Genomic DNA, 16,893 nt, shown 5'->3' on the forward strand with positions numbered 1-16,893 from the left:
AGCTCTCTTGCCTTGGAAGCCGCTGACCCTGGCTAGTAGACAGAGGCCCTCTGGAGCCGGTCTCCCAGCCAAGAGCCCTAGGCAAGTAAGAGGCAGCAGTTCCGGTGTGCTTGGAAAATTGCAGAACTAGGCTGCATGAGCTGCCTGGAGCGGCAGCCGCCTTTGGAGCAAGGAGGTCAGAGTAGCCCAGGACCTAGAGACGGACTTCCTGCTGAACGTCTGAGTGCTCGGGACAATTGCGCTGGCCTCGCTGCCTCAGTCTCCTACTCTGTGAAAGGGGAGCTAAGAGCGGTATCTGCCTCGTGGGAGTGTCGTGGGGCGTAGCTCATCGCACACCACCAGCCAGGGAGAGAGAGCTCCATGAACTGTGGCGTAGGGCGTGGGCTGCCCCATCCTCCCCTTAGCCCCTGAAATGATGGCCACAAATCCTGACCATCCAGGCCAGCAAGCCCCTCCTCCTGGCAGAACCATCCGCAGAACCAGGGCCTGAGGGTGGGGGCAGTCCCTGTGGGTGGGCAAGGAACTTCCCTGAAACTTGAAATAAATGCCAGGAGCCTGGCCTGAGCTGAGGCCCGTGGATGGCCAGGGCTGGCTTCCGCTGGGAGCACACACGCCTGGCTCTTATGTAGCAGGTGCATCTCCCAGAATTCAGCCCCCCAGGAGAAGGTTCTGGAGAACCCGATTTCGGGCTACACAGCGTGCAGGGATTCCCTCCACTGAGAAGTAGCAACAGTCAGAAAGACACGAACTGCTCTTGTGTCTGCTGTGGATAGAAGTTTGCTTGGTAGAAGGTACCCACTGTGCATTCTGTTTTTATTTATTTATTTGACAGGCAGAGTGGACAGTGAGAGAGAGACAGAGAGAAAGGTCTTCCTTTGCCGTTGGTTCACCCTCCAATGGCCGCCGCACCGCGCCTATCCGAAGGCAGGAGCCAGGTGCTTCTCCTGGTCTCCCATGGGGTGCAGCGCCCAAGGACTTGGGCCATCCTCCACTGCACTCCCTGGCCACAGCAGAGAGCTGGCCTGGAAGAGGGGCAACCGGGACAGAATCTGGCGCCCCGACCGGGACTAGAACCTGGTGTGCCGGCGCCGCAAGGCGGAGGATTAGCCTAGTGAGCCACAGCGCTCTGTTTATTTTTTGAAAAGACTTGTTTGCTTGTTTACCTATTTGAAAGGCAGAGGGAGAGAAGGGAGAGAGAGAGCTTCCACCTGCCAATTCACTCCCCAAATGCCCACAACAGCCTAGGACTGGGCCAGGCCAAATTCAGGAGCCAGGAGCTCCATCTGGGTCTCCTAACTGGGTAGCAGGGGCCCAAGAACTCGGGTCATCTTCCCCTGTACTCCCAGGAAGCTGGATCAGAAGTGGAGCAGCAGGGACTCGAACCGGCGCCCATATGGGATGTTGGCACCACAGGCAGCAGCTTTACCCGCTATGCCACAGTGCCGGCCCTGGAAGAGCCATTTCTAAGCATCACGTGCTCAGTGATGGGGGCCACCAGGAGAGCTCAGGAGGGCGTGGCAGGGAATTCATGGAGGGGGTCCATGACGCTGGCCGCACACCTACGATGGTGGCCGGGGGTCCCCAAGGCAGGAAGGGCCCCCATATGGCCCTGGACCACTGGGGTGGGTTCTTATAGTGTATTTCTGGAAGAGGCCCTCTTGCCACCTTCCAGGGGGTGTGACAGGTGGAGGGCAGCCAGGGGCTCCCACCTAGCAAGTGCTTCCGGGGAGGCCCCCTTTGCTGAGCCTTCCGGGTGTCACCAAGAGCGTCGTGAGAGAGAGAGAGAGAGTGTACGCGTGGCTCACGGCAGGCCTGAGTCTTGCCGGCTGATTCTGTGAAATGCGGCGCCCTGGACACGGTGATGAAGATGACAGCTCTCTCTTCCTGGCTATAGGCCTTCCACCCGCAACCCGACTTCTGAACGCTTACGTATGGAAGAGTCTCTCTCCAAAATTAAAGGCAAAGGATTTTGTAAAGGTTGACTTATTTGAAAGGCAGAGTTATGGAAAGAGAAGGAGGGGCCAAAAGAGAGAGATGGCCAGGGCTGGGCCAGGCTGAAGCCAGGAGCCAGGAGTTTCTTCCAGGTCTCCCACATGGATGCAGGGGCCCGAGGACTTGGGCCATCCTCTGCTGCTTTCTCAGGCACATTAGCAGGAAGCTGGATTGAAAGTGGAGCAGCCGGGATTTGAACTGGTGCCATATGGGATGCCAGTGCCGCAGGCAGAGGCTTAGCCCCCTGCACCAAAATGATGGCTCCAGGGAAAGATTTTTGAAGTTTGTAGAATGCAGAGACATTTAATGTCTGATTTTTACAGTAGTTTACAGTCCTTGTTCTATATTTCACATATATACACATAAATATGAATTGGACTCTGATCAGAAGGGACTCTGGGAGCGGGACAGAGTTCCAGGTTTAAAAATGTTCTGTGTACCTGCTGCTGGGGAAGGTTGAACCTAAGAGAAGACACCTGGGAAGGGTGTGCGGGAGGGAGGGTGGGGCCGGCCCCGCCTACCCTGCCCCCTGGGGAGGGCTGCGTTTCCCTGGCACGGAGGGGAGGAGTCCCACGGATGGACAGACGCGTGCTGTGAGTCAGGGGGCCAGCACTCTGCTGCACTCAGACCTCACAGCTGTTCTGGGATGGGGGAGGGGTTCTCAGTCTCCCTTTACAGAGAGGGAAACTGAGGCACGCGAGGCCAAGTCGCTTTCCAGAGGAGGGTCTAACACGGTGGAGCCACGGCATGGCTTGGGGGCCTCCTCTGTTTCTCTGCTGGGGAAAGCGGCCGGCTCCTAGCCTCGTGGCAAATGCTGGCTCTCGCAGCTCCCACAGACTGCAAGCTGGTGGCTGCCCCGACGCTCTCCCTGCAGAGATCTGGAGTTGCCCTTGGCAATGCACCTGCTGCCAAGGCCGGGCCACATGCCCTGCTCTGTGCAGCCCTTTCCGCCCTCCCAGGAGGGGCCTTTTGACGGGAGGGGCTGCGGGTCACTGTTTTTTTTTTTCTCGCCACCTGGCTCTTTGCCCAGCACACCATTGGTGCTCCAGACACGCAAGTGAATGAATGAAGGCTGAAGGAATGAAGCCAGTGGATGGCAGAGTCTAGGGTCAAACCCACGCCCGTCCTGCCCCGAAGACTTCTGGCTCATTCCACGTCACCACCTGCTGGATTTCGCTCCTGGTTCCTGTCCGCCGGGCGCCCCTGGGGACGCTGCAGAGTCTCTGTGGAGGTGGCTGAGACGCAGGGGATGAAGTGGGGGGTGCTCGGGGACACGTCTGGCTCACACGGGTTGCTGGAGGGCGAGGCTCCAGTCCACAGTGCTGGAGCCGGGAGGACCTGGTTTGAGACCCCGCCTTGCTCCCATGAGGCTCCGGGGCTTGTCAGGGAGAGGTGGGAGGTTCTTCCTGCTTCTCCTGGGGTGGACTCAGCCAGGGCTCCCTCCTCTTTCCCTGAGAGGTGCCAGGACCTCGTCCAGCCACGCAAACCATGAGGCAGAGCTGAGGGCTTGGCCTGGGAAGCCCGGAGCTGGGAAACTTCCGGTCTCCTAGAGGAAAACAGCCAACAGGGTGCAGACGTCCCCAGCTGAGGCCAAAAGCTGCGCCCCACCCAGCCCCTGCGGCCAGGAGGAGCTGGTCCTCCGGTACTGGGTCAGAAAGGGCTCTTCTCCCAGGCCCTGAAGCTTGGCGACGTTTGTCCTCCTTTGTGGGAGTCGCAGCTGTAGCTCCCTAGGGCAGGACGAAGCCGCTGGGAGCGCACCTGGGGACAAGGGGCCCTGGGCCTGGAGCTGGCCTCTGCCCTCCTGGCTGTGTGACCTTGAGCAAGTTGCGAAACACCCCTGGGCCTCAGAGTTCCAGCTGTACAATGGGGGTGTTAGCACAGGGGTTGGGGGAGACACGAGATAGCGGGCGGGTCAGCGCCACACGGACACAAGGCTTCGCTCTATTGTCACCGCTACAGTCTCTGCACGGGCTGTGGTTTTACCAGAAAAGGCAGCAAAGCTTCTCCAAGGCCGCTTTGGTTGGCAGTACTCAAGCTCAGGGCGATGCCTGCACAGAACAAACCCTCCCTGGCCATTCCCGTGGCTTCCTTTGAAAGCACATCGTTGGGATACAAGGACTCCTTACTCATTTGAGCTACGGATGGGGCCCGAATGCAAGTGGTTCCATGTGGGATTTGCCAACTTGATGATGCCACCCCCTATAACCATTCTGCTCCTCACTTCCGGCACCGTGTTCAGCGGCTCTCAGGAGTAGTTAGCACCGTGGTACAAAGAGGATTGATGGGACATGAAGTTGCCCAACGTTAGGCTCATGTCAGGATCAAGCCCCCCCCCGGGGGAGGGGGCTGGGCTGAACGAGGGCATGCAGCGGGTTGGGCAGGCCGTTTCAGCCACCTGGGACCTCATCGGGATGTGAACCCGTCGGTGGGGGCTCCGCGAGTGGTAGGCAAGCGGCCGGGATCGCCGAGTCCAGGTACTGCTTTACCTTGGCATTCCGGCAGGAACTTGACCTTGGCTAACAAAGCTGCAGGTCTTAGAGGAGCTGCTTGCAGGAAGCCAGGCCCAGTGGGGTCCCTGACTGCTTCCGGGGCCAGGAAGGGCCTGCAGAGGGTGGGGAAGTGAGACCTGTCCCCGGGCTCGGCGTTTGCCTTGGCATCTTGACGGCGATGTGCGTGCCCGTTTGGGCAGGCGGTGGATGGCAGCGCAGAGAAGGCGTGGGTGGAGGCTGCTGGCTGGACTCCAGGCGGGGCCCGCCGCGCACAGGGGTTCCTGGACACGGCGGTTCCTTCCCATGCTTCTTGTAAAAAAGTTTTATTTGGATTTAATCTCAGAGTTCGAGCAAAATGACAAGAACCGAGACATCCCAGGTCCCATTCCGCCGAGTCCCCAAAGACTGCCCGGTGCTGTATCCGTGCCGTCTCTCTTGACCTCTCTCCATATGTGTACGTAGGCATCCATTGGTAAATGCGTACGTCCTCAGGTGCATATAATGTTCTCCCAAACTGATTAAGCTTCCCCTCTTTCTCCAAGTGCTTCCGTGCCCACAGTGGGAGTTCCGTGTTTCAGGAAGTTGAGGCAGTAAACTCTGGTGGGAAGAGCCCTCCTCCAGTGGCGCCCAGCCGTCCACCCTTTGCCAGCCCCCCACGCCCCTCTGCCTCTATCCGTCTCATCCAGGAGGGTCCCTGGAGGCTCCCCGGGCTGGCGTGCAAACCCCCACGCGGCCTCTGCCCCGTCGTTTGGACAAGTCATCTGCTGCCTCCAGCTTCCGTTGCTGGGGCTGCAAAATGGGCACATTTTCCATGTGGCTGGAATGAGGCAAGAATCAGAGCAGAGAGAGGCGGTAGTGCTTTCTAACTTGCAAAGCACTCCCGGGGTTCTTTGAGAGAGCTCCATGTGAATCCCTTGGCTCTGCGAGGCCCACTCCCTCTCCTGGGAAGGAGAGAGAGCCCCCACCTCGTGGGAAGAGCAGGGAGAACTTCCATGTGGGGGTAGAGTGGCCCGTGGGGGAGGGGCCTTGGCCCCTGCCTTTGCTGACGACTCCCTGGGCAAGCCTGCCAGCCACAAGGAAAGCCAGGCACCCAGCGACAGGGTCACCTGGAGCTTTGGCTTGCAGAGTCTGACAGATGCTCCCTGCACACCTACTGTGCGTCAAAGCAGCTGCAGGGCTGAGGAATGTCCAGGGGTCTCCACGGAGGGCTCAGGTTTCAGGCCTGGGGCTCATTGCTGGGTCCTGCGGCTCAGAGCCTCAGCTTGCCTACATGTAAGGCTGAGATGCTCATAAGGGTTCCCGTGGGAGAATTCAGAGGGGCTTTGAACGAGCCTACTGTGTACTAATGTTCAGGACTGGGAGAGGAAGGGCGAGGACCGGCTCATCCATCTAGGTGGCACACGTAGTAGGGCTGCATAATCACGTGACCGGCAAATCTTCCCAGGCAGGACCTGAGGCGTCCACTCAACTTCCAGGACTCTCACCTGCGTCTGGGGCCTTGGGGCACCACCTCCAGGCCAGAGACGATTTATTAGATCTGCAGTGCCTCCTGGTGGCCATTGTGAGCAACTGCAGGCTTGATGTTACCTGTGGGGTGTCGGGTCCCTGCACTGCTAATGCAGGGGCCTGAGAACCAGCCCTTTGGGTGAGCAGCCAGCGTGGGTGACTCCTCATCTGCCCTGACTTCCTGCAGGGCTGGGTCCCTCCAAAAACCTCTTCTCACTCTGCTCCCTGGCAGAGATTCACGCAAGATTGCTGAGCTAAGGAAACAGAAGCCAAGAGGTTTGTCCAGGCCCAGTGCAGCCACAAGGTCTCTGGCTGTCCATGTCCTGCCCTGTGGCTTATTTCCTTGGCCACCCCTCGCCTCAGCCACCCCACACGGGCACTGTGTGCTGAGGGGCCAAGGCCACCTAACCCCCTTCCCACAGCGTCCCTGGCCTCCCTCCCAGACAGGCGCATGCACTGGTTTGCATCAAGTCCAAGGGTACAGCCAAAGCACCTGCTCCCATCAGGCCCCGGGCCCCAGCTCCAGGCCCCGACTTTGGGCGGCTCATGCCCTCGTGAGCAGCGGGCCTGTGTCTTAAAGCAGAATTCGGTGTTGGAGAGGTGGACCCAGCCCAGCAGTCTAGGGGAAGGAGGGTGACCACTGGCTGACCCTCAGAAACCTGGTGGAGGCCACTCACAACAGAAGACATACAGAACAAGGGGCGGTTCCGCTTTGTTTGCAGCAAAAAAGTGAATGACCACATGGTCTCGCTGCCATCCAGCACGCTGGCGGAGATTCAAAAACAGGACTGTGACCAGTTTTGGTCCTGATGTGGGCGGACAGCCAGCTGGTAGCTAAGGCCATGGGCACGTCTCTGGAAGACAGCGCGGCCGTACATATGACAGGCAGGAAGACGTGTGCACACTTCAGCTCAGTAATTTTTTTTAAGCAAGAGAACTTCTCTCTTTTTAAGATTTATTTATTTATTGGAAAAGCAGAGTTGCAGAGAGAGAGAGAAAGAGAGAGAGAAAGAGAGAGAGAGAATCTTCCATTCTCTGGTTCCTTCCCCCTGATGGCCACAACAGCCAAGGCTGGGCCAGGCCAAAAGTCAGGCTCCAGGAGCTTCTTCCAGGTCTCCCACGTGGGTGCAGGGGCCCAAGGACTTGGGTCATCTTCCACTGCTTTCCCAGGTGCACCAGCAGGGAGCTGGATGAGAAGTGGAGCAGCCGGGACTTGAACGGGCGCCCCTATGGGATGTCGGCGTCACAGGCGGTGGCTTTCCCGGCTCCGCCACAACACTGGCTCTAACTCAGTGTGATTCCTTCTTAGAGTTCCTAAGGTCATGACCACAAATGCAGCAAGAACTTTAACGTTAGAGACTTCATCCAACAACCGTCATGATCTCTGTCGGAAACCTGGATACCCAGCGGTGGAGGGTTGATTTGATAGAGTTTGCCTACACTGGAGAATACCACACAGCCCTTAAGAACGGGCACAGAAGAGCAAACCATGCAGACAGATGCGAGGATATAGTGTGACGTTGAAAAAATGAGCTGTTATTTTTTAGAAAAGTGTGTTTTGTGCCTGTGTGTGTTTTGCGGGTGTGTGCTACTGGTCTCTTCTTCTGACTTGTTATACTTTTTTTTTTGAGTTTACCATATAAAGCATAGAACTCCTGGAATGAAGGAAAAACCCACAGAAGTTAGAGAAAGGGAGAAGGAAGCCCGGGGACAGCGGTGGTCAACGGCACGGGTTCGGGGCAGGACATCCCGGTAGGGAAGTTGTCTGTGCTGTGCCCTGCGGGAGGGGAGGCCGGGCCAGGGCCTGCGTGCAGGGAGGGGGTGAGGTGGGGAGGCTGCGGGTCTGCCTGCAGGGCCCCGCGTGCTGTCAGCCTGACGAGTCAGGTGGAGGTTTCACACAACTAGACCCAAGCCTCCATGAGCCCCGCCTTTCAAACGGACAGTCCTCTCTCCTAGCTGTGCCCCCATGCCACGGTGGGGATCTGTTTGAAAGGTGTTCAGGTTGACCGGAAAGTCCCAGTAACAGAACGTCCAGTAAAGACCTGGGGGCCACGGGAGCCCTCGGGGAGGGTCAGGGCCGGATGGAGCCGGGACACCAGGGGTCACCAGTGTCACGGAGTCCCCAGGCTGTCTCAGCCAGGGTCCCATTTGTGAGGCCTTTCTCCATGGCCTCTCTCGCAAGCTGCCCTAAACACCCTCTGGCCACCCCCAGGGCCCACTCAGCACCCAGCCCAGCACCCAGCCACAGCTGCGTCCCACATGCTTCCCAGTGCTGCCTTCAGATAATGAGGTTTTTTTTCTTTAAAGCAAGCTTATGTTTTATTTCATTTTCATGAGCTTTTAAAAATATTTATTTATTTTAGTTAAAAGGTATAGAAAGAGGAGAGATAGAGACAGAGAGAGAGATGAGGCATGCATTGGCTCAGTCCCCAGGTGCCACAGTCAGGGCTGGGCTGGGCTAAGCTGAAGCTTAGCTTAGAACTCAATGGGGGTCCCCGTGTGGGCAGCAGAGACCCCATACTCAACCTACTGCCTCTCAGGGTGCACATTAGCAGGAAGCCAGATCAGAAGTGGAGGAGCTGGGACTTGAACTTGAACTCTGATATGGGAGGTGGGCGTCCCAAACAGCTACTTAACTGCTGGGCCAAGTTCCCAGCTCTCAGGTAATGTCTTAACCTGTCCATGGGAAAAGAAATAGAAAATTAACTCACACCAGAAAAAAAAAAAAGCAACAAAGTTAAAAAGGTAACCAGAAAGAAAGTTCTAGTTTTTTGTTTGTTTGTTTGTTTGTTTGTTTTTTGATAGGCAGAGTTAGACAGTGAGGGAGAGAGAGACAGAGAGAGAGGTCTTCCTTCCGTTGGTTCACCCTCCAAATGGCCACCATGGCCGGCACGCTGCGCTGATCCAAAGCCAGGAGCCAGGTGCTTCCTCCTGGTCTCCCATGTGGGTGCAGGGCCCAAGCACTTGGGCCATCCTCCACTGCCTTCCTGGGCCACAACAGAGAGCTGGACTGGAAGAGGAGCAACCGGGACAGAACTGGTGCCCCAAACGGGACTAGAACCCGGTGTGCCGGCGCTGCAGGCAGAGGATTAGCTTAGTGAGCCGCAGCGCTGGCCAGTTCTACTGTTTTCTAAGAACAGATACTCCACAGCCTCCCTGCCCTTGTGTCAAAGCGGAATTTACATAACGCAAGATGAACATTGTTCCATGCACCAAAATGCTGTTCTATCATAGCAATTTCATTCATTTGTTCACCAGCTGTTTGGGGAGCACCTACTATGTGCTGGCTACACTACTGGGCATCAGACAGAAAGGGTAAACAAAGCAAACATATTTGGCCCCTCCATGTTTGTTTTATGGGATGGAGGGACAGGCACCAAGCAAAGGGAAAACAAAAACATACACAATAGTGAATGCCAGGAAGGGGCTTCCACTTACGGGAACTTTAACCCATCCCCCACCCCCTACGCTTGGATATTTTGGTTATTGTCAGTTTTTCTGCAGACTAACCAATGCCGTGAGGAACTTCCTCTCTAGGTACATTTTTGGACCCATCATTAATAATTCCTTTAGAATAAAATCCCAAAAGTAGAATTTTTGGAGGAAGCCATATACACTTTCAAATAAAAAAAATTTATGTTTACTTGAAAAGCAGAGACAGCAAAAGAGAGAGCGAGAAAGCGATGGAGAGAGAGCCTCCATGGCTGGCTCACACCCCAGACGCCTGCAACAAGTGTGGCTGGGCAGGCAGAAGCCAGGGGCCCAGCACCCAGTCTCGATCTCTCACCTGGGTGGCAGGCACCCAGGGCCTTGGCCACCATCCACTGCCTCCCAGGGTGCACGTGACACGTGGCTGGATCAGAAGCGGAGCAGGGACCCATACTCAGGCGCTCCGATCTGGGCTGCGGTATCCCAGGCAGTGTCTCAACTGCTGCACCAAACACCCACCCCTCGACTTTTTATTTAGTTTTTCATTCATGTAGTTGACCATGATTTTGCATTTTCTCTTTAGTTGCACATTTTTAAAAAATGTGCTGACAAATTAATTTTTTGATGATCATTTCATGAGATTTAGTGCACTTGGGTCCAGAGTGGTGTGTTCCCGCCTCCATCAGCACGGCGCAGCCCCCACACGAGGGTGGCCCCTTCCAGACAAGCCCTCCCCTCCCCCAGCCACCTGGCGTCTAAGGATCTGCTCTCTTGCCCTGTAGCTCTCTGCCTTTCCCAGAAAGTCACATTTTGACAACCTGGAATCACACACCCAGCAAGTTCTGAGGTGGGCTTCTTCTTTAAAAGGAAAAAATTATTTATTTGAAAGGCAGAGTGACAGAAAATGAGAGAGAGAGAGAGAGAGAGAGAGAGGGCGCTTCCATTTGCTAGTTCACTCCGCAGATGGCTACAATGGGCGGAGCTGGTCGGGGCCAAAGCCAGGAGCCCAGAGCTTTTCCCCGGCCTCCCAGGCGCACTAGCAGGGAGCTGGATCAGAAGTGGAGCAGCCGGGACTCCCACAAGGGATGCTGGTGCACTTGTGGCGTTGTGCCCTGACACGGCCCCAGGATGAGCCTCGTTTGCAGACCACAGGATGCCTTTGAGGTTCCCTGTGACATTGTTGATGTCAGTGTCATCCGCTCCTTTCATTGCTGAACACTATGCACTGCCTGGGGGTCTCCACAGCTGTGAAAGGACCCTGAGGTGTGTCCAGTTTGGGGTGATGGGGAACAAAGCTGCTGTAAGCATTTGTATACAGATTTGCAAATAAAGTCTTCATTTATTTAGAGTAACTGCCTTGTGGCGGGACTGCTGGGTCCTGTCTGTTTCATTCTGAAATTCACTGCCAAGCATTGCCCCACCGGAGACGGAGGGGAGCTCCAGTTGCTCCGCCTCCTCGTGGTCACTGGGCATCAGTGTGTGGGGGGGTCCGGGTTGCCATGGTAACAGGCATGCAGCGGTGTCACCCCGCAGCGTGCAGAACAGCAATGAGGTTGAGACCATCTCATGCTTATCTGCTTGCTGCTCTCTGTGTTCAAATATTTTGCCCATTTTTTTAAAAAAAATCACATTGCTATGAACTGAGCTCCACGCCTCTCTGGATGTCCTTGGTTTTCCCTGCTGCCCCTCAGCTGTCCCCGGTTCCACTTAGACCCCCTTCCCTCCTTCGCCTGCTGGGGGCCGGGCAGTGTCGCACGCTTTGCTTGTCCGGTTGGTGGGTGTTGGTGGACAGGTGTGCCCACGCCAGCTTCGGAGTGGCTGGCCTGAGCCCCAGCACTTGCACCCAACCCTGCTCTGTAGACTGTCACCCCTGGAGGGCGGACACCATTCCGCTCAACCCAGGGCCCCCAGATGGGCTCCGTGCACACTTGTTGCAACATCATCTAGTTCCAGCATTATCTGCAGAGCCCTGAGCTAAAGTAGGGACATCGAAGAGGCAGATGAGGTGGGGTGGGGACATGATCAATGGCTCACCTTTAACCTCCGCCCCACCCCCGCCCGACTGTTTGGACAGCAGTGGGTTTAGTCAGTGCCCTTTAAATGGCATGAAAGGGCCCCATGCTGGCCTGTTTAGTTTAAGGAGATCATATCGGTGCTGTGCGCGCCGCCACGGGGTGTGTGGGGCCGGCTCGCTGAGAACAGAGCGAGCGGCATGTCCCCCGCAAAGCAGATGTTTGAAGGGAAAATAGATGTAATCAAAACCATGGGGGATAAAATTACTCAGCCCCCTTAGCCACCCACTCCTTATGCATGGCCTGGGCACACACATACACACACACGTCACCCATGTCCAGATCCACACCTGTCTCTGCAGGTATGGATACTCGCACACACACACTCAGCTGCATGTACGCCTGCAGGCACCGCAGCCCACCCGTGAGCCTGCACTTGACCAGGCCAGCATGCACATCTCGTCCACAAACCTGCCCACAAGCCACCGCACGCATGGTCCCTGTACCCATTTCTGGAGGCAGACTCAGGCCACGTGCCCTGGGGCGCCCGTCCATGCGCACGGCGGGAAGGCACACACGGAGGCCACCAGTGCTCTCTCACTCTGGACGGCTCTAGGCGTTCTTTCTCCTTCGATCTCAGCTCCCCTGCTTGCCTGCCTGGAAGTGAACCGAGCCCGCCATGCCACTCGGTGGCACCAGGGTGAGTGGGAGGGTCCAGGGAAGTAAGAAAGGGTTTTCCTCCGCTTACCCAGCAACCCCTTCTCTTTGTATCTCTGCCTTTAAAAAAAAATAATAAATTATTAGGGGCTGGCGCTGTGGTGCAGCAGGTTAACACCCTGGCCCGAGGCGCCGGCATCCCATATGGGCACCGGTTCTAGTCCCAGCTGCTCCCCTTCTGATCCAGCTCCCTGCTATGGCCTGGGAAAGCAGTGGAAGATGGCACAAGTCCTTGGGCCCCTGCACCCACATGGGAGACCCAGAAGAAACTCCTGGCTCCTGGCTTCAGATCGGCGCAGCTCTGGCCATTGTGGCCAATTGGGGAGTGAACCAGAAGATGGAAGACCTCTCTCTCTGTCTCTACCTCTTTCTGTAACTTTGTCTTTCAAATAAATAAAATAAATCTTTAAAAAAAATACTTAAAAAATTTTAAAAAGACTGGGGAAGTTGCAGATGGGAATTCTGTAGTTTGGGACCCCTCAGCCTTGGCCCTGGGATAAACCCCTCCAGGTTCCCCGCCACCCGCTGTGGGAGGGGCAGCAGCACAGAGCTAGTCCCCAGTCCCCACGGGAGCTGTTCCCCGGAGGATGGGGGATGGCGATGACGCTGTCTCACAGGGTGACCTGCCCCCACGCGCCCTCCGCAAGCTCTGGAAGCCCCGAGCCCTGAGGAAAGCCTGCCCGACAGCCCGCCACGCTGCTGTCTCCCAGCAGCTCGGTGGGTTCCCGGCGGGCCCTGCCCTGGGCGTCCAGGACGGTGGCCTACCTTTTAGCGCCTCCCCTGCGACTCTCCTGCCTCCTTGCTCCCGGGCTCTCCCTGTTTCCTTGCGTGGAGGTGTCACCTCCGCCACGCGAGCTGTCGGCCTTGCAAGGCGGCGCTGGGTTTTGCATGGCCGTCTTTGCTGCGCCCTGCCCACCAGGAGCCTCCCCAGGAAGCAGGTTCATCGGTTCATTCAACCGGTTCAGCCCGCACGCTGCAGAGCACTGGCACACAGTAGGTCCATAAACACAGCCGGTCAGTGAGGCTTGCTAGGACTCGCTCATTTACTCCTGGGCAACCTCTTAGGGCAGCTCTGCTGTCTGCCCCGTCTTACGCTAAGCTGTGAGCTGAGAAGGGGCAAATGACCGGAGGCCCCGGTTCTAGGCAGGTGACATCCTGCAGACAGAACTGGACACCCACAGCTTGATCAGGTGCTGGTTGGCAAACACAGGTGATGACTGGGGAGGCTGAGACAGGGCAGAGGACAGTCGCAGTCTGGGAGGGCTGCCTGGAGGAGCTGGTGCTTGACCGATCTTGGAAGCCAGCTGCAAAGAACGGATATTTTAGGCTGATGGCTGGCGCTGGGGGCTTGGGGAAACCAAGGTGGTCTGTGGGTTCCTTTGCTCTGGAGTGACCCAGCCTCATGGTGACCGTAATATTGAGACGGACTCTGCAGGGCGAGCTGGATCCTGACACAAGCCCCTGTGCAGGCCCCTGGGGGAGCAGTCCAGGTGGGGAACAGTGTACTAGGTTTGTGTGGGGCCAGCCCTCATCTGTCTCAAACAGGCAGGACAGCAGTGGGGACCACGGCAGCTCCTTAGAAGGCACGCAGATGCTGAGAGGTGTGGCCCTGGCTCCCAGGGCCATGGGGCTGCCTGAGGAAGGGCCCTGGGGGTGTAGCCCAGGCCCGGGGGCGACGGGGAAGGCCTGGGTCTCGGGAACAACAGTCCCGCTGTGCCGGAAGCTGGAGAACCGTCCCCCAGCGGGGACGCGGCCAGGCGGCGGGAGGCTGGAACCGACCACTACATCCGGGGTCTCAGCTGAGCCCCCGAGGGCCCTGGCCTGTCGCTCAGACCAGCCGAGCTCTCCCTGGTTGTCTAAATGGGGCCCAGCCTCAGGATGGGGAGGGGGTGGGAGGCCGCAGCGCAGTTCCTGTGGTGATGCCAGGGCCCTCTTCCCTGCTCCCTGGGGATCTTCTGCCCGTGCCCGTGACCCTGGGAATGGGGCTCAAGCCCGCAGGCCAGGGCCGCAGGGGCTGGTGCTCTGCGGGAAGTCAGGGCAGGGTCCTTCCTGTCTCTAGATTTTTTCTCCTTAGTTGAAGGCAGGAGTCGGAGCGGGTCCCCACCGACCTGCGGTTCCTGCAGCTTGGAGCTCCCCCTGCCCAGTGCCGCACCGCGCCGCGCACACGGTTACAAGAGGGGGCCCAGGAGCCAGTGCTGGGGCAGGAGGGGGCAGGGGCTGCCCACCCCGCACCCACCGCGGTCTGGCCTCCAGGAAGTTGCATAACAGGGTTGTTTATTTTTGGTGAAGCTGGGTGGGATTTATTTCCTTAAAAAAAAAAAAAAAACCCAAAACATAAAACTTATTTGTCTGCCAGGAAGATAAATATCTTTGCTGAAAGCTCTTGGCACAGCTACCAGCTGCAGTTTGCATAATGCTGTCACTGAAGCTGTGGCCGAGTGTGCCTGTGTGCCTGTCCGTGTGTCTGTGTGTGGGTGTACGTGCGCATGCGTGTGCCTGGACTCATGTGGTGTCATGTGTGATGTCCCGGCTGTTCTCTCTCTCACACACACACATGACCCCGTGGCCTCTGCACCCTCCTCGGGAAACACCTCTCCTCTCTCTGCTCGGTGTCCTGGAGAGGGGATGATAATGTCACAGCCAGTTGTCCCTCTCAGCTGCCCTGGGACCTGCCCGCCATGCTTGCTGTGATGATGGGAACCTGTGCGTGGGACAGGCCTTGTCCCGTGTTCCCCAGGTGCCTCATTCATCAGCTGCTTCCTCTAGCTCCCCAAGGTTCCCTTTCCCCACGTCACAGACAAGGGAGTGTGGCGAGAGAGGGCCTCACGCCTGCACTCCAGACACCGCGGTGGGTGTGCTCCCCGTGGTGCTCATGGGTGCCCGGCCTGGGCTCCGGGATGCAGAGACCCCCACATTCGGGGAACTTCCCCGGGTCGGAGGTAGCTGGTCCTCCCGGGGCCCCAGGCCTGCGAATCCACACGGGGACTGGGAGTTACCTACACAGCCAGTGCTATGCTGAGTGCCTTCTTTGCTAACCTCTTTGCTGCTCACTACTGCCCTGATGGGGAAAATCCCACAGGTCTTTTCACTCCCATTTTCTGGAGGGGGACACTGAGGCCCGGGGTGATTAAATGAACTCTGCCCGAAGCAGAGAGCTAGAGAGTCCTCAGTACCGGATGCCTTGGGGCGGGCTGCAAAGTCCATGCCCTGGGGGGCTAGTCTGCCTAGGATGCTGGCTGAGCTATCGGACACAGACGCGCTACTTCCTGCCCCCTCCACGCGGGCTCCACCTCCTCATCCACCACCTGCATGGGTGGATGGTGAGTTCCTTCCAGCCCTGAGCTTCTGGGGCACCCCATGACGTCACACAGCAGTGGCCCCGGATGGCAGCAGCCAGGTCACAAGGATAGAGTGGGCAGGAGCCTGTTTGTCAAGGGCACGGCGACCCTCAAAGCTGTCCCGCCCCAAGAAAGGACGACCCTTGTGTTCTCAGGAGGTGACAGCAGTGGGGGGGAGGGGAGGCTGAAGGGCGAGGGGAGGTGACCCCTAACACCTGGGGCAGAGGCGCCACAGCTCCTGTGGAACCCAGGGGTGGGGTCAAAGGTGATGGAAGTCAAGTTGGCCAAGCAGGAGTCCCACGGCAGGGATGTGGGCAGGGAAGCTCCGAGCAGGACTTGCCCACGCAGGACTAGAAGCAAAGTCTCCCAACTTCCCCTCCACTGTGCTTCTGGGAGGAGGAGAGGGTGTGGACTGGAGTCCCCCAGTACCCTGCCCCCACTCGCTTGGTGCAGTGTTGTTTCTGACCTTGTCCTTCCCCACCCCCCCAGCCAAGGAGAGCTCCCTGGGCGAGCCAGAGTTACCGCCGGACTCGGACCCCGTGGGGATGGACAGCAGCTACCTCAGCGGGAAGGAGGCTGGCGTGAAGGCGCCCCAGGAGCGGGCCAGCGCCGACCTCCCGAGCCCGCTGGAGAAGGCCGACTCGGAGAGCAACAAGGGCAAGAAGCGGCGGAACCGCACCACCTTCACCAGCTACCAGCTGGAGGAACTGGAAAAGGTCTTCCAGAAAACGCACTACCCGGACGTGTACGCGCGCGAGCAGCTGGCCATGAGGACGGACCTCACCGAGGCCCGCGTGCAGGTCAGTGAGGGCCGCCTGGGGCTGGGGCCTCCCTGGGCCGGACGGGCGGAGCCGGGGTGGGGAGGTGCCCCGCCTGCTCGCTGTGCCCCTGCCCCCAGCCATAGCCTCTCTACCTGTATCCACTTTCCCATCGGGCTTCTCTACCGGGGCGGGGGAGGGTGCCTCGGGTTGAGGGGCAGGACGCCGGCCACCTGGGCTTCCAGACCCCACTGGGTATGAGATTCTGGGCCCTCTCATGAGCTACTGGAAGTCCTAGTCTGGGGCAGGACACGGGTCAAACATAAAGGCGTCTGCGGCGACCCCCTGGCAGAAGCAGAAGTGGCCCCGTCGTCCCTTTGCCTGGGATGGCTGCCCCTTCTGCCATCTGTCAGCCCCCAACTCAGCGTGCATCCTCTGAGTCTCCCTGACCACAGCGGCTAAAGCAGGAGCCCCCATCCCCACACTCAACCAGCAGCACCTAACCCAGCACAACACAGCAGAGCCCAACACGGCTCACTCAGCGCAACCCAACCCAACACCCTGGAACCCAACCCAACTTGATGCAGTGCAACGCAAAATAGCTTCAACCAGCACCACACAGCACAAGCAGGCCACCTGCTATCACGTGACC

General features: G+C 58.0%; 1 protein-coding gene across 1 annotated transcript in view; it reads left to right on the forward strand.

The window, feature by feature from the left end:
* The window catches only part of ALX4 (ALX homeobox 4), a 41,071-nt gene that overhangs the window by 12,457 nt on the left and 11,721 nt on the right, over positions 1-16,893 (forward strand). The window contains exon 2 of the mRNA XM_002709067.5: positions 15,973-16,283. Within this exon, the coding sequence (XP_002709113.1) occupies positions 15,973-16,283 (311 nt within the window). The remainder of the gene's footprint in view (positions 1-15,972; positions 16,284-16,893) is intronic.

Source organism: Oryctolagus cuniculus, chromosome 1 (assembly GCF_964237555.1).
Source record: "Oryctolagus cuniculus chromosome 1, mOryCun1.1, whole genome shotgun sequence".
Lineage (NCBI taxonomy): Eukaryota > Metazoa > Chordata > Mammalia > Lagomorpha > Leporidae > Oryctolagus > Oryctolagus cuniculus.